Below are 23,407 nucleotides of genomic sequence, written 5' to 3' on the forward strand. Positions count from 1 at the left end.
TAATCCTTTAGTTCCTCCTGGTGGGTCTTGATTTGTGCCGCTGGCTTTTCTATCCATCCAGAGCAGACCAGGTATTTATGATCTCACATTTGGCTTTGAAGGATAACAAGAGGCCCTTCAGACCTGATGGCAATGTATCAGCCAGCAGCAAAATAACATGAAAGTGAATTTTTTATTTGCTGTCAAACTTCATAACATCACAAAGGAAAAAGAAATAGAGGGTAGGTCTGAGATTTTCCAGAGGCAGAGGTATGTTAAAGCAGTAGAAATGGTTTTATGCAAAGTAGGAACCTGTTTAGTTCTTAGGTAGTACCTACAGTGTAGTTGCAAAATTTAAAAAAAAACAACCAAACAAAAAAAGACAGCTCCAAAATAAATTTCAATTTGTAATAGATTATACTGATGCTCAGAGTAAAAGAAAACATGCTAAATCAGATTAAATCAGAGCCTGTAACAAAATGTACGGGAGTGTCGATGTGCTTGAGGGTAGGAAGGCTCTGCAGAGGGATCTGGACAAGATGGATTGATGAGACAAGGCAAATCGTATGAGGTTTAACAAGGCCAAGTGCCAGGTCCTGCACTTGGGTCACCACAACCCCATGCAGCGCTACAGGCTTGGGGATGAGTGGCTGGAAATACATTTCTAATTATATGGTTTGTAAATGTGGAAGCACTTAAAGTATAAGGCCATCTAGGCTACATAAAATTATAATGTACTTCTTATCATGGAAAAGGAGCAGTGTGATTAGTGTCACCTAATAGGTAACATACCTAATGTTTCTATTTTTCAGAAGTTATCCCTGTTTTAGTGTGAGTTTGAAAGTCTATTCACAATTATTTAGATTCTCATTCAAGGAAGTACATTGTCTCAACGAAAAACCAGAAGATGTGTTCTCGCTTGTGTCCTTTTTCTAAGAAATTCCTTTTTTCTAGCTGTACTGAGATATCTGTCCCTTATTGTGTCATATGTCTGAATGTTTCTCCCAAATTACTAGGTATGTATACATTTGGAAAACATAAATAAAGATGTTATTGGATGAAAACATTTACAATAGTCTCTTAAAATAAGTATTTGTTTTACTTCCCTATCTCATCGGACTGCTAAAAACTTTAGCCTTTCAGATAATGCGGTAGTGGAAGCCCTAAATTCACCTTATCAAGTGATAATACATATACTCATATGTGTATTAAATGAAAATACTGGCACTGGTCCGATGGGGTCAATATGAAGAGACAGGCTCCTGTGGGGTGTGAAGGGGAGCCTCCATTTTAGAGCCCAAGCCATACTTCTGATCTAAAGCCTTCTTTCTTTCCCCACAGAGAACATAAAGGCAGAGCTGGAGCAAGGCTTCACACCAAGGTTCCTTGGTCGGGTATCTGGAGTGAAGCAACATGTAGCTTGGACTGCAGGTCTTCCTGCACTTGACAGGACACGCAGGTTTTGGGACCCTTGTTCTGCCTGTGTGTTCACAGGAGGTGTTTTCAGCAGCATTGGTAGACTGTATTTGAGGAACCTTTGGAAAACTAAAGTTTAGCTCTCTTGTCGCTTTCTCCCTTTTTTTCAGTTGTCATTTCCCTGTTTTTCTGTCTTCTGACTGTGTTTTCCTCTCTAGCTTTTGCTTTCGTGTTTCACCTGTACTGCCTCATTTGTGCTTGTTTATCCTCCTATATTTTAATGTTTCTGTAGTAGTATAGTGCAAATATAAGGCCGCTAGTCAGTATGGGTCACTGTGCACCCTTCACCACTTGCTGCTCTTTAGGACTGATCAGCTTTTCAGCTTGTTCCTCAAGCCCCATCTCAGAGGGCTGTCACTCTCAGCTGGTGAGATTTATATGAGCAATTAGTTGGAGTTTCAGCTTAAATGTGACACAGCATTAATGTTATGGCCAAAAAAGCTGGAGAAATACTAAAATATTACACAAGGAAATACTGTCTAGCACTAGTTCTAGGCACTGAATGGAAAGATTTTGCCACCAAAAGTGACCCAGAATCTCCACTCCACTAGGCTCAGGAGAAGCATTGGACACCAATGAGAGAAACATAGCCTATGCCTACATTCCTCCATCAAGCTGTCGGGTAAAAAATGTGTAATGTGAGGAATTACATCTGTCTGAGAGAGAGGGATGAAGATTGTATAGTAGGGAGGGCAGACAACTGGGTCTCAAGATTACAGGGAAGGTGGAAGAAGCAGTAAATGGCAGAAGGCCTGGAAGACCAGTGACTTCTTTGCCAAAAAAACCCAACAAACAGACAAACAAAAACCCCATAGGTTCTAGATCTCCTAGCTCCTACTGAGCCACACCAGTTCATTTCATCACAGGGCCATAGGAAGAAGTCAAAACTATTGTTTCTTTGCTTAGAGAATCAACAGCTTGTGAGTTCATTGAAATATTCTTGTCAATATGTTCAATAGATTCAGCAACTAATCAGCAGACGAGCATAGAAGCACAAAACTCTGGTATCAGTACATGACATATTCATTTAGATGGAAACATTATGTGCAATACAGCAGCTAATAAATGGGAACAATTCCCCAAATAAACTTGTCCTTGAAGTTTTAAGGCCACTCCTGTGTAATTCAATCAAAGAAAAAGTAGATTATACTGTTTGAGATCTAATGTAACCCTAAATATATACCAATCTTGCAAAGATAGTTTTTCAGTTAATTGTACTGTATCATATATCTTAAGTTTCCCTCTGATTGGAAAACTTTCCCAGTAGACACACTCCTAGGAAAAAAAAGGTTTCTGATGAGAAGGTAGGTCAGTTAAAAATCAGTCATGCAGCATCTTGATCCAGTGAACTGATGTCTGCAGATGAAGATTTGTGTTGACTTTAAAGCTATTCAAATACAAACTTGCTTTTTTAATCCCTGATCTTTGAAACATCCAGGTAGGAAAGTTTATTGACTTCACAAAGCTCCATAGGGGACCCAAGATCTTTCTACCAGCACATGAATGCAGATCCAGGATCTGAAAGACTGTTGTCTTCTAAAGTAATAGATCTTTTCCTACATTTGTAGCTTCTTTGAAGCCAATTTTATTATCCTTAACATTAATCCTTAACCTTATCCTTAATCTATGATTTTATGCATTGCCTTGTTTTAAGTCACTGAGTGCCCAAATCTGAACCCTAGGGCCATTGTTGCTCCTTAACTTTCCTATTACCTTAGAAAAAAAATTCCATCCCTCTAACAAACTGAGAGCATTTAAGTTGACTTCCTGACATTTAAGTTAACTTAGTTTGTTGTCACAAAGGAAAAAGAAAGTTTGCTGCTTCGGTGAAGTTTGACCGTATAGCTCAATTTACAAGCAAGAAATTCAATCATACATCTGTATTGTTACAATAACAAATAGTACTGCGCGCGGTGTCCAAATAGTCGAAAAACAACTGGGAAACCAGCCTGGATTTAATACTGCTTGGCTTTAATGGTGCATGGGGTTCCTTTGAGTGTGGATGTAGGGAAATTGGATAAGCTCAAAAATAAGTAAATTATCTTGGAGGCAGTTTTACTGTTTTTTGTTAGCGGTGTTAAACCATAACAGAAGTTATTAGCTGCATTCAGGGGTGTCTGGAAAAACCATCAACATGACTTCATTACCTCTTAAACTGCAGACTTATCTACAAAATTGATTTTATGAATATAATAATTTCAATAGGAAGTCAAACTTCAAACTGCTCTTACAGCAAGCTTCTGCCAGTTAGCTCAAATAGTCCTTTGCAGTTATTGCAGTAGTATCTGTCTCAGGTCTCACATCTTAAAGGTTTTTTTGATGTAATATACTGATTTCTTTATAAATACTAAAATGAGCTTGTTTCAAAGAAGGAAAAGGTGAAATGAGATGAAAAGGAAACCTGCAACGGATTTACAATCGTTTCATTAAATAAATACAACTGTGCAAATATGTCTTAGCTCTCTGCACTTGCAAGTGTGACCTGAAAGTAGCTGCAGTTGTATTTTTAAACATATCGTGATGCTCCCAGTCTGATCTGTTTGATACCCATCCTTCCACACTGGGATTCAGGAGCTGCACTTCCTACTGAGTACTTCACCAAATGGATGTGATCCAATAGATGCTTCAGAAAACAACACCTTCTTGAAGCTGAACAGGGCCCAAGAACAGGTTTTCAGACTCCTTAATGACAACTCTTCACAGTAGGCTATTTTGTTTAAAATTGGAGGAAGAAGCAAAGACACTATTCTAAAAGAGGTGAAGAAGCCTGCAGTGTCATACGTGCCTAAATCCAGGTTGAGATTTCTGCCTTCAAAGTCCAGTTCCAAAGTGTCGCTGCTGTCATGTTGTGGTTAATCACACACTGTAAATAAAAGTCAGTGAAGATTTCAGTGTTTTCCTCTGGCCAGCCAGAGCCTTCTTCCAGACGAATGACTCCTGCCTTTAGTCAGTTCAGGCTGTCTAGTCTGAGGACAGTCAGGAAGGCATGCAGTGACTTCAGTGCCACTTTCCTCCCCAGCACACCACCTGACCTCTGAACACTGCAGGACCGAGTCTAGTGATAGCAAATATTGCCTCTGTTTTGGACCCACTTGTCAGAAAAATTGCCCTTGGTTTTTTTTCTTCTTTGGACAGAATATATAAATTATTCTGGCTTAAATAATTTTTATCTGGTTTGTAGCAAGGCAATTTGTTCCTAATTTTCCCCTATATCTTCTGGTCCACCTTATACTTCCCTGTATTAAAAGTCAACGAACTTTTAGTATGTGTAAAAGATTGTTGTAGATTATAGGCATGGCAAAGAATTTTTGTACAAAATGTTAAATCGTAAATCTCCTTAACTATTGAATTGGATATTTAATTGCCTGTAGTGTTGCATAGGGAAAAACAGAAGACTCTCTATATTTTAAAACAATTGTTGCACTGAGTCCTGTAGTTTATATATTGTTAATATCATTTTCATGAAAGCTTTAAATGTTTTTCAGAAGAAACTGTGGTGACTCATGAATGTTTCATGAAGCGTTATGCATTTTTATGAACATATGATGTAAAATTCATCATTCTGAAATTCACAGATATCCATGAAATGCTACATGTCTCTCTTTGGTCATGGATATTCATGATGGTACTACTGCTTTAAGCGTTTAAAAGCGCATTCATAAATATTCTAAAATGTCGCCTTCTGATGCCATGTAACATTTTGCTTACGTTTTATGAGTATTTTACTTCGGCATTTTCCACTTGATAATGAAAGTAGAACCTTCAGGGACAGTTATTACTGTATATATAAATTATGTGTAAAGCTATCTCATTGCTTTGTTTTTATCCCTAGCATTTTCTTTCTTGGTTATTGCTAGAAGTTCAATGAATTCTTTGAGGGGATCTTGGGAATTTCATGTTTCATATTTATAATCGAGGATACATCATCAATATGAAGTACCAGATGCAACAGAATATGAATTGAGATTCTAGAGATCAGTAAAGATTTCCAAAAGTATATGTTAATATCTAGTTTAATAGTTCTCCTGTGAAAGTGTTATGTTTCACCTAGTTGCAGGATTGTCTGTATAGAATCAACTGCAGAATCAAGTCTCCCTTTTAGACGTACTCAAGTGTTAGCAAAAGACCTTTTGCAGTGAAGAAACAGTAAGTTTAGCATTTAAAGTTCGCACTGGCATCCCCTGTTGATAGTGTTCTCACTGATTTCAGTGTTGCAGAATAAAGTCTTACAGACATTTATCAATGCATGTAATCAGCTTTGAGAAGATGACAGATCCTTTAACTCTGTATTAATGTTCATTTCTACAATAACTTCTTTGTACATTGGTGTTAAATAATGCCTTAAATTCTTTGTCAGATTAGGTTCTCATTGTGATAATGGCATTTGATATTTAAATATCAACCTAGCTTTTTTTCCATTTGCCTGCACCTGACCTAATGTCCAACCCAGCCCATGACAGATGTGTTTATGTTTCTACCTGTGTGGTTTAACCCCGGCTGGCAACTAAGCACCACGCAGCCACTTGCTCACTCTCCCTGGTGAGATGGGAGAGAGAATCACAAAGGCAAAAGAGAAAACTTGTGGGTTTTGATAAGGAAAGTTTAATAGGTAAAGCAAAAGCCATGCACAGAAGCAAAGCAAAACAAGGAATTCATTCACCATTTCCCATGGGCAGACTTGTCAGACGTGTTCAGCCATGTCTAGAAGAGCAGCTCCATTACATGTAATGATTACTTGGGAAGACAAACGGCATCACTCTGAACATTGCCGCCTGCCTCCTTTTTCTTTCTCCAGCTTTATATGCTGAACGTGATGTCGTATGGTATGGGATAGTCCTTTGGTCAGTTGGGGTCAGCTGGGGGTCAGTTGGGGTCCTGGCTGTGTTCCCTCCCAACTTCTTGTGCATCCCCAGCCTACTTGCTGGTTGGGTAGTGTGATAAGCAGAAAAGGTCTTGACTGCGTGTAAACACTGCTCAGCAATAACAAAAACATCCCTGTGTTATCAACTCTGTTTTCAGCACAAATCCAAAATATAGCCCCATACTAGCTACTCAGAAGAAAATTAACTCTATCCTACCCAAAACCAGCACACTTTCCCATCCTCTCAGCCCTTATTTTAGCACAGGACAGTGCTGTTTGTGTTCTTTCCATGCTCCACAGTGGGGAGAGGTTAAGGATGGAGCCTCAGTGGTCTCCCCTTCCCCTGGGTCTCCTTCCATTCTTGCAACAGCCTGACCCATAAGTGGGAAAGTCATGGGCTCTGGACAGGAGGCAGGGAAGAAGATTGCAGTGAATTATCTTCTGTTATTGAGTCTTGCATTAGTCTGAGAAATGGAGGAATTAAGAAGGGGAAAGAGACCCTCAACTTTACTTACAACCTTTGAGACTGCACTGGCTTCTAAAAAATTTGATAGCATCCAAAAGATTTCATAATGTCATTATATTTACAAGTATAGGACATTCTAGAAAGGTATCAATATCCATGAACATCTAAATCTTTTCACCTGTACGTGATTTTACCCAAGACCTAAGTAGAGGATGTAAGTAAGTAAGTCACCTATTCTGAAATTTGTAGCTATAGGACACATTTAATTATCTGACTTGTATTTCTTAGATTTAAATGCAACTTAAAATGAGTTAAGAAAGGAGACCAATTTTCAACAGACCTCATCACACTGCAGCTTTTGTTGTTCCTAATGGGAGCTGAAATTCATTTCCCAGTTGTGACTGTTGAGTGTTTCTAAAGGTCAAAGCTATAAGCGAATTTTAAAATTAGTTATTCAGGCTCACTAAGAAGTAATACTGATGCATTGGTAGACTTACACATATTATTTGTCCACTCCTGAATATAAATACAAATGTAATGTCAAAAATAGGAAAAAAAATCATCTGCTTTAAGTATTGCCCTTACAGCAATTTTTTCTCAATCAGGAAGTTAAATTGAGTTCTTTTTGTTTTGTAAGTTTAGTTATTGTTAGAAGAAAGTCTCTGGAAACATAAAAAAAACAGTTGGAAAGTGAAAAAGCATAGAAACCATAGAGGTTAATTTCACTTGGATTTCCTTGAGATAAATCACAGCTTTCATTATTGGATACCATTGTGGAATATCTTTTTTAAAAAAAAAAAAAAAAGAAAAAAAAAAAGAAAAAAAAAGGTGTTTGCAAGAGTCTTGCAAAAAGTGAAGATTTCACCAAAACATTTTTTTTCATGAATGATTTCATGAACAAAGAAAGACAGAAATATGGCAGTGAAAAAAAAAAAAAAAAAAAAAAAAAGAGGCTGCCATTGATGTGTGTCATGAATGTAAGTGTCTGTACCTAAAAAAACCCCAAAGAGCTTACATGAATTCTGATATCCTTCTTACCATCAGCCTTATCACGACTGGGAAGTTCAAAGATGTGAAGTTAGGTACCTAAAGTCCACATAGGGTGTAGATACATGCACATCTTCACATTAAATGGTAGATCGCTAGAATTCCTATGTCTAAATCCTGAGAGCTCTTTGAAAATCAATGCCCACAAGCAGGAGAACAAGGCTCTAATAGGGAACTGCCTGTATGGTTTGACTGGTGTTAGTCAATGATGGATGAAATCAGTATGCCACCCTGAGCAATGTTTTCCATAAAAGCTGGTGTAAAATCAGACATATATCCCTGTCCAGATCCTCTGAAGATCTCTGTACAGCTGTGCTGTTTTTTCTCAGGTAGCAGTGTGAGACTGCATGTCCAGTGTATCAGATGCACTGTAGTTCAGCATTCAGATCTCAAGTTCTGCTAAGAGGGAAAGCTGAGTAGAATATATGGTAAAGAAATGAAATTTCCTTTTGGTCTTTTTGGTCTTAAAGTTCATACATATCTTTTTGGTTTTGTGAATTGGACAACAAACTGTCTAGGTTTACGTCTTGTTCTACAGTCAGATGTTGGTTTTGCTTAAATTACAAATGGTAAAGAAAGTACAAGGGAATTTATCAGGATGGAAATGATCATAGAACATCAGCTCCAACATAATACAACTTTGTTTATCTAATAATTGCCTCTAGATACTTGTGATTATATTTTGTTGAAGGCAGTTATTGCAACATGTCATGCTGCAATATTATCCCCAATCCTGATCCACTGATTTATGGTGACAACTAGTCATCACTTCGGAATTAGGCTAGCTCCCAGGTTGAATTGCATTATGACACTAGATTACTTACGTTAAAATAGAGTGAGAAACTCAGCTTTCAGTTGACAAGGTAGTGTGAGAGCCAACAAGACCCTATTTTTAGTCTCAGAGCAGTACCTACCATTCAGTAAGAGACTCTAGCAATGCCTTGTGTCCTTTCACTTTGTAAATGAGTTGTCTTATCATAGACAAAACACTTAAAAATTCAGACTTCATTTGCAGAGACTGTTACTATCTATCTTCCATCCTAAATTTACAAATAATGTTTAAAAATGAAAAGTAGCTTGTTATCCATTGACTGGAAACCCACTATTTAAACCTATACAAAGCATGTAATGGTTTGAAATAGCAATCTTCTCTCCCTCTTTTCAGTAGTTCAGTGTGCCTTAGGCCTTATCCTTTCCTACTACCTCATTTGCAGAACTGAATGGGCTTCCTGAGACTCTCTGGCTAATAAATGAAAGATGTATAAAAATGTGCTTGCAACATAAGACATACCCAGGACCTATTCTGTCATATAAATGAATCAGCACTTAAAATTAGGAAAAATTATTCCCAGCATTAACACTGCTCATGACAGCCTAGTTTGGCAGCAAAAATTTTCATAAGATACATATTTTAAAACACAGGACAGCAGTGTCATATATAGATTCTTCTCTTTCACCCTAGTACTTGAGTGCCTTCCAGAAGCACGTTAAGCAACTTGACTAATGTCTGTCTCATATTTGTTCTTTTACTTTGAGTTGAAATATTACATTATTTTTCAAAAACTACCTGCAAGTTGATGAAATATTGTCTTTGCAATGAACATCAAATCTTTAAATTACTGTGAAGACCATGGAAAAATTCAACCTTTGCAGAAGCAAGTACAGTTTCTCCTGATGTGACTGGATAAGTGCCCTGTTATGCCAGGACACAGTTTCTGTACATAAGAATCGCAAAGCAGACTACCTTCTTGGTATATGGAAGATTTGCAGACTGAAAAAGTGAGTGATCCTTCACAGCAGATTCATTTCGCTGGATGGGAATTGATTGAGAATTTTTCTGATTGGTACAACAAGGGAGATCTCTTTCTCTCTGGAACTGAAAAGGTATCCAATTTTGTAGTTGTATCTGGTTTATTATCCTGATCCTGCATAGGGTTACTGAATGCAGATAACTCTCTTAAACTAACTCTTTTGTATCAAAACATATAGAAGACCAACGGTCTAACTTTTTAATGGCATAATAACTTACTCTAAGCAATACCTCTCAAAGACTAGACACCTATGAGAAGACTAAAAGTTAAATACATGTACTGCTATTTAGAAGACATTAGCTCTCCTACAGAATGCATAGGTATGGTGTCACATTTGGACTAGCATGAAATTTGAGCTTGTGGAGTTACTGATAATGTTTGTACTGCAGTATAAATAAAGATTGCAACCAGCATGGACCACATTGTGCTAGGTGCTGTGCAAGCACAGAATAAATGTCTACCCCTCCCTGAACAGTTTGGTTGTCTTCCAACAAACTGACTGTGAGATTGCTGCGTAATACCCCCGCACAAAGAAATAGTAGGCTAACAATCTCAGACAAGAGGAGCTGTCAGCGAACTCAGTTGTGCTTTGCTGTGACTGACTTACGCAATGGCAAGATAAATAGTGGGATTCCTAGTATAGCTATGGATTGGGAGCAGCCAGCATGTGAATTGCAGAGGCACCCCCCACCCCAGCACCTCAGAGCCTTGTGGGAGAGAAGTTGAAGGGCCTGGATTCACTGCTTTCGTGATCGTCTTTCCCAGTTGTTCAATTGCACTGGTCTGAAAGCCTGGCTTCAACCTTACAACAAATTTTATTTTGAGCCCAAGTTGTCTGCCATCTTTTGCCTTCCAGATTGTGTGACTAGAGAGCTACATGTATTCAGCAGTACAGCCAGTGTGCATTATTCCTTAGAAGAAATGCTGAACATATGAAATAGTAATCAGGATGATTCAGATGTCAAGGATACCACCAGGTCAGGATTAGCCGTAAAAAAGAGCTTCGTTTCGCTTTTCTTACGAACAGGTTTGTCAGAGTTAGTAGGTAATTTGGAAAAACAACAGAGTAAGAAGGTGGGGACCTCTGGTTATTCTATTTGACAATAAAGAACAAGAGTTTCTTTTTGGTTGTGGGATTTGTGGGGTTGGTTGGGTTTTTTTCACTTTTCCCTACATAAATTATTCGGCGAAAGTATATTTTTTTCCACATGGAATTTATTCCATATGAAGAGCTGGTGGTTTCAATGACAGTTTAGACATTGATACATTTATTAGAATATATTTTCCTTTTAATAAGTGCTTTGATGTAGCGAGTATGTTCTCAATGTTCTGTGTATACATTTTCATGATAACCCCTTTGCAGTTACCTGGGAGATCAAAGACTGCAACTCTGCACAATTTCTGCCAAAAAGAGGCTCTTTTCTTACTGAGTCCTTGTAGAGTGGTCCACAGTGTTAAGTAGATTCTGCTTTCAGCTGATCACAGTTGCAAATCCTTAAATTTAGTGTAGATTTTTTCTTACATAGTCTTAATTGCCATCCTGTCTTTATCATTGAAGTGATTATGCGTTTTTACGAGTCGTCGTAGCCACCGCAGGGCCCTATGTTAAAAGAGTATTCACATTATAGCATTAGCCAAGACTGTAAGAAGTCAGCATGTCCCTGCAGTTAGCACATGCAGATGTGTCTATGGGCGATGACTACATATTTAGAATCTGGTATCCCAGACTTGGCTGTGTGATGGCTCCTGCATCAGTGTGAATCATTTAATTGCAGCAAATATATGTGATTTGCCAAAGGTGTTGTCATGTCTGCCTTGCTGTCTGCAATGCCCCACTTACAGGCCACAGCAGTCATTGAACTGTTTTGCAAAGGAGGTTTAAGAAGGTGGACAAGCAGACCCTGTAGGAAGATGAGATCTTCTAAAAACCAGGAGAAGCTGTGCCGGCTTTTGTCAGATGTGTTTGGAGAATTGGTGTACATGCTCAGTGAATTTCTTGGGAAAATCTAAGCATCATATGGCAGTTACAGGATCTTAACAGAAGAGATGATTACGTATTTCCACTGTATCCCATGGGCTTGGTTTCCAGTAAGAATAAATTTCACAAGCCAAAATTTAGAAATAGATTACAGTTTGGGCCTGAGTAGATAAAAGGCACACAAGCAGTAAAGTCTGAAATCCTTTCAAAAAAACAGGTCTGCTGCTCCAAAACCAACAACTAGCACAAACTGGAATTAGTAGGCTTGCTGTGACATGACTGGTGGAGGGTCCTACTACTGTTCTTCAGTAGAGAAGCAAATTACTGCAAATGCTAACATTTCCTTAGTATTACCTAGACACGTAATACTTTTAAGAGGGATTCTGCTCGTTTCCACTCAGGTCTCTTTCAAGTTCTCTTCAAGCATATTTGCAAATAAGTTTTCAGATTTATTTCCATGGTGTTATTCTACTTTGTAAAACCTTCAGCAAAATGGAACTTAGCTATTCTAAAATCATTACATTTTCAGTTAAATCATCATATTAATTACTTTACTTTTAGCTTAGAAGATTTAGTATGGAGGACTTTGCAAGGAGGGGGATTGCTATGTTCAAATAATACATGGAGAAGTGGAACTACCTTCACTAAAGTTCTTTTAAATGGGCTTTTCAGGTTCAGTGTTAAAGGTTGTACATCTTTCTACCTTGTTTGGAAATTCAGGTTATGCTCTGTTTTTATTTACCTCTAGATAAAGCTATTTCCTATCCAAATAAATGCATTTCACTAGTAAAGTGCTGTGGTAACAGCATATCAAGACAAACATTACTAACAGTAACATAGGAATGCAATCAGAAAACCCTTCATACCTTACTAATATATCCATTAACACCTGCTTGTTTTCCCTGCAGAATTTTTCCGAGAACTTCTGGAGAATGCAGAAAGATCCTTAAATGACATGTTTGTCCGGACATATGGCATGCTGTACATGCAGAATTCAGAGGTGTTCCAGGACCTCTTCACCGAGCTGAAGCGGTATTACACAGGAGGCAACGTGAACTTGGAGGAAATGCTGAACGATTTCTGGGCTCGGCTGCTGGAGCGGATGTTCCAGCTCATAAACCCCCAGTACCATTTCACGGAGGACTACTTGGAGTGCGTAAGCAAGTACACAGACCAGCTCAAGCCATTTGGAGACGTACCCAGGAAGCTGAAGGTTCAAGTGACTAGAGCGTTCATTGCTGCACGGACCTTTGTTCAGGGGCTGACAGTAGGCAGAGAGGTTGCAAACAGAGTATCCAAGGTAATCCAAATTCAGGGGTTTTTTTAAGCTTGAATTTGTTTCAAACTTGCTAGACAATTGTAATCGGATTGTGCACCTTTTTTTAATATGGGGGGGTGTTTGGTTGGTTGTTTTTTATGTCTACTGATATACCCATCCTAAGTTTATAAATAGGGGCAACAGTTGTTTTTAATTCCTTCTGGAAATATTAAGGCAATACTGACTGGAAAGCATTTCTCTGTGCTTAGGACACAATGAAATACAGAATCACAGACTCACAGAATGGTAGGGGTTGGAAGGGACCTCTGGAGATCATCTAGTCCAACCTCCCTGCAGTAAGCAGGGACATCTTAAGCTGGATTAGGTTCACCCAGAGCAGGTTGCACAGGACTGCATCCAGGTGGGTTTTGAATATCTCCGGGGAAGGAGACTCCACAACCTCCCTGAGCAGCCTGTTCCAGTGCTTTGTCACCCTTGATGTAAAGATTTTCCTCATGTTGAGGCAGAACTTCCTGTGCTCCAGTTTGTGCCTGTTGCCCCTTGTCCTGTCACTGGGCACCACTGAAAAGACCCTGGCCCCATCCTCTTGACACCCACCCTTTAGATATTTATAGGTGTTGATAAGGTCCCCTCTCAGTCTTCTCCAGGCTAAAAAGCCCCAGGTCTCTCAGCCTTTCCTTGTAGGAGAGGTAGTCCAGTCCCCTCATCATCTTAGTAGCCCTTTGCTGGACTCTTTCCAGTAGTTCCCTGTCCCTCTTGAACTGGGGGGCCCAGAACTGGACACAGTACTCCAGATGTGGCCTCACCAGGGCAGAGTAGAGGGGAGGGAGAACCTCCCTCGACCTGCTGGCTACACTCTTCTTAATGCACCCCAGTATACCATTGGCCTTCTTGGCCGCAAGGGTACGTTGCTGGCTCATGGTCAACTTGTCGTCTACCACAACTCCCAGGTCCTTCTCCGTGGAGCTGCCCTTGTGGTTGACCCCCAGCCTGTACCAGTTCATGGGGTTATTCCTCCCCAGGTGCAGGACCCTACACTTGCCCTTATTGAACCCCTTTAGGTTCCTCTCCACCCAACTCTCCAGCCTGTCCAAGTCTCTGTGAAAGGCAGCACAGCCCTCTGGCATGTCAGCCACTCCTCCCAGCAAACATACCAGTAACATCAATGTTATAGCATGGTAGTGATTGTCATTAGTAATTCAAAACCGGCTACATATATAAAAGATTATGATAATGATCAGAATTTAAATGTTTCAAGCAAATTTTTGCTGCTGTTCATTAAGGCAGTACAGCCCTCACAACATTCATTCATCATGCAACTGGGTGATGGATTTTGTTAGAAATGTCTAGTGATGTTTTTGATGAGAAAATAGACGAATAGTGACACCTCTGGAGCTTGAGCTTTCCCAAAGGACAGTTTGACTCACATTTATTTTAGTTTTAATTATTTGTCTATGCAAATATTTATGATGATTGTAATCCTGAAGGGCTTCACTTAATTAAAGCTATGTAAGAAAAAAACACACACAAAAATAACCTATCTGGGTACAAGAAATGTGCCTGAATGACTTCCTCTTGTACAGTGTTTTAAACTCAGGTATATTTTTCTGAATTGCTGTTCCAACTATATACTTGTGCAGTGATCTGGCCATTTCACAGCCTTTGTAATGTATTTGAACCTTAACTATACTCTGAATTCTGAAATGCTGTAGTGAGATTCACTATGAAATGCCCAAATACTCACTTCTGGACAATAAGTGAATGCATGATTCTGACGTTTACCCCATGCAGTACTTCCTCACATTTTCAAGCCTAAACCATACCTCTTTCTTAAGAGGACTGGCTTACTTGCTTCATTTAAATCACAGACAGAAGGTGAGGTAGAGGTAAAGCTGATACATTGTACGGTAGACTGCAATTCAAGTGCTCAACAAGATGAGGCTTCTAAACTTTTCTTATCCTATATGATGCGATATTTTGCAATTACAAATTCAGAAGCCATGAAGCCAGAGAGATAGTTGTCAAGTGAGAGCCTGATTTTATGCCTAGGAGACTGCATGGGAGGAAAGGGTCATGTTGCACTTCAGAGTTGGCAAATGAAATACCTGATCCTGGTTACTTAGCTAGAACCAAGATCTCTTCCTCTCAAGTGCCTTCCTGGGCTGGAGGGTTGCCTTCTGTTTTTTTCTGGCACTGTCAATTCTTGCAGTCCATTCTGAACAGTGGCAGGGCATCAGCATGAAATCCCAGCCCACCTAGTCTGGTTAGGGGCAGATACAGCTGTTTAGCCTCCAAGCATGCAGAACACATATGTCTGCAGCCCCAGGCTTACTCTGAAGAGCAGTGATGTTCTCATGGGTCAGGTTTTAGGGGAAAGTGCTGGGCTTTGATGTCACTGCTGTTCAGTAGGCATTAGATCTTGCTGCATCAACTGGATCAGACTGTAGGGAGTAAACTATGTAACTCGTGTAATAGATATGTAATTCGTGAATCCCAGATTAAGGTATGTATTGTCTGCTGAGATGTCACTTTCCCGGTGTACGTACATGACTGTACAGAATGTGCAGGTGACTCCTTTCTTACATACTCAGGAAATGTTTTCATCTCATCTGCTGGGTTTTGGGCACATAAGCCCTTTCAAGAATAGGGTTTACCACAAGATCACTAAATGATCCTATGATCCTATAAGGAGAGCTACTAGTTCTGTAATCTTAAAGTAGCCTTTTTGTAGTGTCACTTGAAGATGATAATAGCTCAATAATGCTTCTGTTTTTTCCTTTTAACATGAAAGCAAGACATTAAAATTTTTTAAAGTGCTTGGTGGTTGGTGTAAGGTACAGTACAGATTCTTTGCTTGATGTATACACATTAATAGTTATAGTCTGTTAGACTCTATGTAGAATACTGCATTCAGTTTGGAGCCTTTCCTATACAAGAAAGACATTGACAAACTGAAGTGAATTCAGTGGAGTCCACCAGCATGATCAGAACTGGATTACTTGGCCTGTAAGAAGAGTCTGTGGGACTGGGGCTTATTCAGCCTGGAGAAGAGGCAACTTCAGGGGCACCTAGCAACAGCTCCTGGTGCCTGTAGGGAAGTCATTAAGGAGATTCAGTAAAGCTGAATTCACAGTGGGGCATGGTGGGACATGATGAGTTGAAACAAGGGCCAGTTCAGACTGGATGTAAGGAGAAGCTTAACCATGAGGATGCTCAAGCAGTGGATCAGTTGCCCAGAGAGCCTGCGCAGGCTCCATCCATGGAGGTCCTGATTGTACAAAGCCCTTTGAGATGACCAGGTCATGCTAGTCTGAGTTCAGAGCTGACTCTGCTATGAGAAGCAGATTGGACTAGAGATCTCCTTAGCGTCCTTCCAACTCAAATTATCATAGAATCATTTGGAAGGAACCTTTAAAGGTCATCTAGTCCAACCCCCCTGCAGTAAGCAGGGACATCTTTAGCTGGATTAGGTTGCTCAGAGCCCCGTCCAACTTGACCTTGAACACTTGCAGGGATGGGGCTTCTGGCACTAATCTGGGCAGCCTGTTCCAGAGTTTCACCACCCTCATTGTAAAAAATTTCTTCCTTATATCTAGTCTAAATCTGCCCTGGTTTAGTTTAAGACCATTACCCCTTGTCCTACAACAACAGGCTCTGATAAAAGTTTGCCTCCATTTTTCTTCTACGCCCCCTTTAAGTACTGGAAGGCCACAATAAGGTCTCCCCGGAGACCTCCTCTCTTCTCCAGGCTGAACAACCCCAACTCTCTCAGCCTGTCCTCATAAGGGAGGTGCTCCAGCCCCCTGATCATTTTTGTGGCCCCAGTTCATTCAGAAGAATCATATAATATCTCAAGTTGAAGGATCCATAAAGATCATAGAGTCCAATTCCTTGATCCTTACAGGACTACCTAAAACTAAACCATGTGACTAAGAGCGTTGTGGAGACACTCCTTGAGCTCTGACAGGCTTGGTGCCATGACTGCTTCCCTGGGGAGCCTGTTCCAGTGACCAACCACCCTCTCAGTGAAGAACCCTTTCCTGATGTGCAATATGAACTTCCCCTGATGCAGCTTCAGTATATATTGCTCAATATATAACAGAAGAACTGACATTTTGGGCACACCAAAGGTCTGTTTAGTTGATTTTTACCTCAATGCCCAGTAGTTTAAAGGTCAGTACAGCAGCAGAGCTTCTTACCTAGTATACTTTCTTAAGCTATAGCTAGTAGAAATTTATGGACTTTCTGAGCTACAGGCTCAGAAATAATTGGTAAAATTTTCTACCACCTGTTTTTCTACTAATTTGTCAGATCCTAAAAACCTGTAGAATAAGCTTTCCATTTGGTGGAAAAAAATCCTTTCTTTCTCCCTATAAAAATATATCATATTCAAATGTCAATGTTTTTAAGTGTATTTTGTTTTTCTCAACTTTTTCCTGGAGAAGAAAAAAAAACACAGAAAAAACCCAAACCTTCCTGACCAGCTGTGATTTAGTGTTTAATGTTAAACTGAAGAAACTACTGAAAATATTTCTGAAGTTGCTGCCAGCTGTGATTTCCAATAATGTGATAGAAAAGAGGTATGCGTATTTTTCCATGTTCATCTTTTACTATGTGTGAGCTCTGGATACTTTACAAGAAAATAATGCTAAGTTATTCTCTCTGACTCTAAACAAAACATTCTCAGTAATCATGATACTGTCTTTGAACTGTCACTGGGTGGTGGAAAATATAAGCAGAAAAACAAATGGAGGATAAAACAGTTAAAATTTTAAGAAGGGAGGGTCTTTATGACTTTCCAGGAATTTATGATTGCTGAAATACTTTACCCAAATGTATTAATAACTGAATTACAATTATAAAGCTTCCTGTACTGGAGAATTTTTTTCATTAAATAAGGAAGGGTTCTGGAGCAAACACAGCATGTAGAAAACAGAACTAGTTCCCAAGAAAAGATTAAGACTGAAATGAAGGGTGTTTCAAAAGATAGTGGAATTCCTAACTGGAATCAAATTTGCCAAAAATACTGTACTAGTTGGTACAGGCAGTACTGTTTTCCTAACAGGGTGTTATCCCATCAGGATAGCATTCCACCCAAATAAAAATTTCCTGGAAACATTTTCTTTCCATATACTTTTCATTGAAAGTTATAGAAAACAGGAGGGAAAAAAACCCACATTTTTTTATGTTTCATGAACATAACTTCTCACGCATGAATTGTGCCAGTTTTGTGTTTTAATCTGGGTAAATTCACATTGAGAACATATGAGTTTAGTAGGAAAAAAAAAAATTAAGTATGACTGGTCAGTCCTATTCAAAAGCATAGTCATTAGCTAGCTGTCAGTACCCCACTGCTGCTCAAAACTCTAATTTAATCGCGGGTAGACAGTTACATCTTCGTCAGCTCTTGCACTGAATCTGTCTCATTAGGAATAGCGAGTGCAGAGTACTTCTATGAACACAGATTGCGGGTTTTAGTTATTGTTTGCTAGTTTTGCTTTTGCTAGTTTTGCTTTTTGCTAAGTTTGGCTGTTTTGTGGTTTGGGCTTTTTTTCTGAATTTGACCACTTTCTTCCCATTATATACTGGGTTAAGGACAACATGAATTGTTCTTAGTTTGACTTTGCCTTTCATATTTGCAAATTCGTGCTAGTGGCAGCAAAAGTGGTTTTTATACCAGGAGTAAAGTGAAGCTTAGCTCAGGGGCATCATTAAGAGCAGTTAGTGATTTTGTTAGTGGCCTAAACATCAAAGATTTGTGACCCAGCCTCTAAGAACGTATGCCATTAATGCATTTAAATATTAATTGTCATTTATTGCAAAATAAAAAAGGCTGTTACAATACTTTTCTCATTGCAAGTCATAGGCTATATGTCTCCCTCTTTTTAAACCAATTAAAACAATTCTTCCCCTGAATATTATTAAATTATATTAATATCAGACTTATTAGGAACCTGGTGATATATGGGCAAAGTGAAACAAATTCAGTAATACAGTTATAAGGTTAACTCAAGATTAGTAGTGAAAAGCAGTCTCTAGTAATTGCCTGTGATTACTTCTACTCACAGAATGCCAGGCCACTGCTTTTCTAATACGCTGAATCAATATTCTTACAAACTCTGCTTTTCATGGTTTATAAATAAACATTCAACAGTTTGTGAGAGCCATAAATAAAGGTCAATACTGAATGTCGCACTGCTTCAGAATGTAATTATTTCAGGGACAGGGGGAGAAATATGACATGCTGATAAGTCGGGTAATTAAAAGCCAAAACGAATACTACTTTAATGCTGGAAAATGTGAATTGCAGGGTGTGACAGATAAAGAGCTACGTGTCCTGTATATTTTAACTTCATTGGCTGAAGAGATTTGGCTTGTTAAAGTCACAGAGGAGAAGGAGATCTAAAAAGGACTATGGTCTTCACTAAACTTTAATCCTCAGTTCAAATTGTTAGTTTAGGAACAGCCCAGCTAAGCAAGCATAGCTTTTATGATTGCTTCTCTGTCTATTGTTTTAAGCGTTTTATTCAGTCATTTGTTCTTTGAGTTTTAATTGAATTAATATGTCTTTCCAAGAACTGGATCATACCATGCCATGAATAGGCCACGTTCTTTTCTCCTCTTCCTCTTCCTTGGTGTTCCTCAGGTGGGGAGTCCAGGAATTAACCAGCCACAGGAGTTTCAGGGCTCAGAGATGTCATGGCATAGAAGCAAGAGTGAATGGTATCTACACCATACAGAGGAATCTACACTATGCAATGGTTATGCAGGTTGGTAGTGATGCAGTTGCAGAGAGAAGTCCAAAGTTGATCAAAAGGGACTTCAGGGAACTGAGGGCAATTGCTCGAAGGTTCAGGAGCACAGGCAGTGTTTTCCTCAATCCCTTCAGTGGCAGGGAAGAATACTGAAAGGAACAGGAAAACGCACCTGATTAACACATGGCTCAGAGGCTGGTGCCATCGGTGGAATTTTGGTTTCTATGATCTTGGGGAGTCCTGAAGGGCAAGGGGGTCCAGGAAGGCTGGACGTCCTTCAAGAAGGAAGTCATAAAGGCACGGGAGCAGGCTGTCCTCATGTGCTGCAAGATGAACCGGTGGGGAAGACGACGGGCCTGGTTGAATAGGGAGCTTTTGCTAGAACTCAGGGAAAAAAAAAGGAGGGTTTTCCACTCTTGGAAGAAAGGGCAGGTAACCCAAGAAGAGTATAGGGAGCTTGTTAGGTCATGCAGAGGGAAAATTAGAGAGGCCCAACTAGAACTGTCTGAGAGACAACAAAAAGTGTTTCTACAAGTACATTAGCAACAAAAAGTGAGCTGAGGAAAATCTCCATCCTCTGTTGGATGCGGAGGGGGACATTCTCACCAAGGATGAGGAAAGGCTGAGGCAGTTAATGCATTCTTTGGCTCAGTCTTTGATGGTCAGACAAGCTATCCTCAAGGAAATCAGCCCCCTGATCTGGAAGATGGGGACAGAGAGCAGAATAAATTGCCAATAATTCAGGAGGAAGCAGTTAATGACCTGCTATGCCGCTTGGACATTGACAAGTCTATGGGGCCAGATGGGATCCAACCGAGAATACTGAGGGAGCTGGCAGAGGACCTGGCCAAACCACTCTCCATCATCTATCAGAAGAACTGGTCAACAGGGGAGGTCCCAGACAACTGGAGGCTTCCCAATGTGACGCCCATCTACAAGAAGGGCCGAAAGGATGATGCAGGGAACTACAGGCCTGTTGGCCTGACCTCAGCACTGGGGAAGATTATGGAGCAGTTCATCTTGAGGGCGCTCACATGGTATGTGCAGGACAACCAGGGACTCAGGCCCAGCCAGCATGGGTTCATGAAAGGCAGCTCCTGCTTAACCAACCTGATCTGCTTCTATGACCAGGTGACTTGCTTAGTTGATGAGGGGAGGGCTGTGGATGTCATCTACCTGGACTTCAGTAAAGCCTTTGCACCGTCTCCCACAGCATTCTCCTACGAGAGCTGGTGGCTCATAGCCTAGACAGGTGCACTCTAAACTGGGTTAAAAACTGTCTGGATGGCCAAGCACAGAGAGTTGTGGTGAATGGAGTTAAATCCAGCTGGCGGCCAGCCACAAACGGTGTCCCTCAGGGCTCAGTTTTGGGGCCGGTCTTGTTTAACTTCTTTATCGATGATCTGGATGAGGGGATTGAGTGCTCCCTCAGTCAGTTTACAGATGACACTAAATTGGGTGGGAGTGTTGATCTGCTCAAGGGTAGGAAGGCTCTGCAGAGGGTTCTGGACAGGCTGGATTGATGGGCTGAGGTCAATTGTATGAGGTTTAACAAGGCCAAATGCCAGGTCCTGCACTTGAGTCACCACAACCCCATGCAGCGCTACAGGCTTGGGGACAAGTGGCTGGAAAGCTGCCAGGCAGAAAAGGATAGGGGGATGCTGAACATGACCTGGCAGTGTGCCCAGGTGGCCAAGAAGGCCAACAGCATCCTGGCCTGTATCAGCGATAGTGTGGCCAGCAGGAGTAGGGAAGTGATCGTGCCCCTGTACTCAGCACTGGTGAGGCCACACCTTGAATCCTGTGTGCAGTTTTGGGCCCCTCACTACAAGAAAGAGATTGAGGTGCTGGAGTATGTCCAGAGAAGGGCAACAAATCTGGTGAAGTACCTCTGGGTCTAGAGTACAAGTCTTATAAGGAGGGGCTGAGGGAACTGGGGTTGTTTAGTCTGGAGAAGGGAGACCTTATTGCTCTCTACAACTACCTGAAAGGAGGTTGGAGTGAGGTGAGTGTCCATATCTTCTTCCAAGTAACAAGTGATAGGACAAGACAAAATGGCCTCAAGTTGCACCAGGGGAGATTTAGATTGGACAGTAGGAAAAATTTCTTTAGTGAAAGAGCGGTCAAACATTGGAACAGGCTGCCCAGGGAGGTGGAGGAGTCATCATCCTGGAGGTGTTCAAAAACCATGTTGAGGTAGCGCTTCTGGGCATGGTTTAGTGGGCATGGTGGTATTGGGTTGATGATTGGACTTGGTGATCTTAGAGGTCTACTCCAATGTAATGATTCAATGATTCTATACACTGGAGTGGTTTGTGGGAAGTATCCTTTGAAATGAGGTTCTCCAGCTATGCAGGAAATCTTTCCTTCATTCTTGGAAAGAAAAGGGACATAAACCGATATAGTTAACTTGCAGACATTTCAGATGCCTTCCAGATATCCCAGACTTAATGCAGATACAGTGATACATTTTCTAATTTGTGTGAACACACAGAAGTGTGTTCCAGAGTCCCAGAAGAGCAGCTCAGGAGAAAAGGCCTAAAATGAAGCAGTGACTCCAACAAAAGGAAACTGGAGGTAGGAGGTCTGCAAAAGCTGTGGTCTATGTCCTATTTATTAGAATTGTCAGATATAATCCACCCTGGCCTCTCCATTTCTTAGTTCATTAAGCTTCATTCCGCTAGCTTATTATTGACCTTAATAACCGGAGTTTGAGTTAGTCATTCTGCTCAGGAAGACATTCAGTCTTGCTCAGTATCCCTTGAGTAGGTCTACCAACCTGGTTTATTCCTACTCTGTACCACTTCATATCTCAAAATTTGCAGTAGTCCTGTCTTCCTGGATTCTTCGTATCATTCATAGGCAAAGATCTTCTGATTACAGTGCTTTTGCTCAGTTTGTGGTTTTTCTTAAATGCCTATGGCATAGAAAATACCCTTTAGTTCAGCTTTACATGAAACTTCTACTTATATATTAAGAATCAAAATTAAAATATTTTAGTTTAATAATGTCATTAAACACTGTCATGGCACATTAGAAAAATAATTATTCAGATCAAGGTTTTCTTTAGGATTACTGCTCTCTTTAGGTTTTAACACACAATCCTTCAAAGTTTTCATACCAGATGTATTACCCATTCATAAAAGATATTGATATGGCATCTGCTGAAACAATGTAAAGAGAAAATGTAGAACTTTTTTAGAGGAATTCATAGAACAAAGGATGTATCCTAATGCATGTCAAGATACACAGCCAAGTCATGATAAAAATAACAGTGAAGAAGCAAAGCTCACCTAGGAGGTTTCTGACCCTGCTAGATTTAGACCTTCTCTGTTATTAATCTTACAGCAGGTTTTATGTTTTTGCTGGTTTAGCACAGGAGAGTAAAGGAAAATTCAGAAGGATTAAATGGAAATAGGAAGGAGATTAAAAAGTCTGAAGGTTAAGCAGTGCAAGGAGATCTATATCATCTTGCAACATGTTGACTTTTTAGAATGGCTCTTTTTACAGATTGTCTTCATCCTTTTTCAAAGGCAGCCTATGAAAGCACTGTTTTCCAGTCGCAATTTGATAAAAGCAATTCATTTTATTTCTCATGTGAGCCAGAAGCACAAAAACTAATAAGTTCTTCTGCCTTCGGGTTTCTACAGAAAACATTAGTCAAGCAAATACCTGATTTACCTAAAAGTTGTCACGAATACTAACTGGAATTTAAATGCATATCTGCTTAAGTGTTACAGTCAACAAAGTGGTCA

General features: G+C 40.0%; 1 protein-coding gene across 1 annotated transcript in view; it reads left to right on the forward strand.

Annotated features, from left to right (window-relative positions):
* GPC6 (glypican 6) overlaps nucleotides 1-23,407 on the forward strand; it is an 805,850-nt gene that overhangs the window by 430,508 nt on the left and 351,935 nt on the right. The window contains exon 3 of the mRNA XM_086482023.1: nucleotides 12,527-12,918. Coding sequence (XP_086338149.1) covers nucleotides 12,527-12,918 — 392 coding nt within the window. The remainder of the gene's footprint in view (nucleotides 1-12,526; nucleotides 12,919-23,407) is intronic.

The sequence above is a fragment of the Leptosomus discolor genome, chromosome 1 (genome assembly GCF_034619465.1).
Source record: "Leptosomus discolor isolate bLepDis1 chromosome 1, bLepDis1.hap2, whole genome shotgun sequence".
NCBI lineage: Eukaryota > Metazoa > Chordata > Aves > Leptosomiformes > Leptosomidae > Leptosomus > Leptosomus discolor.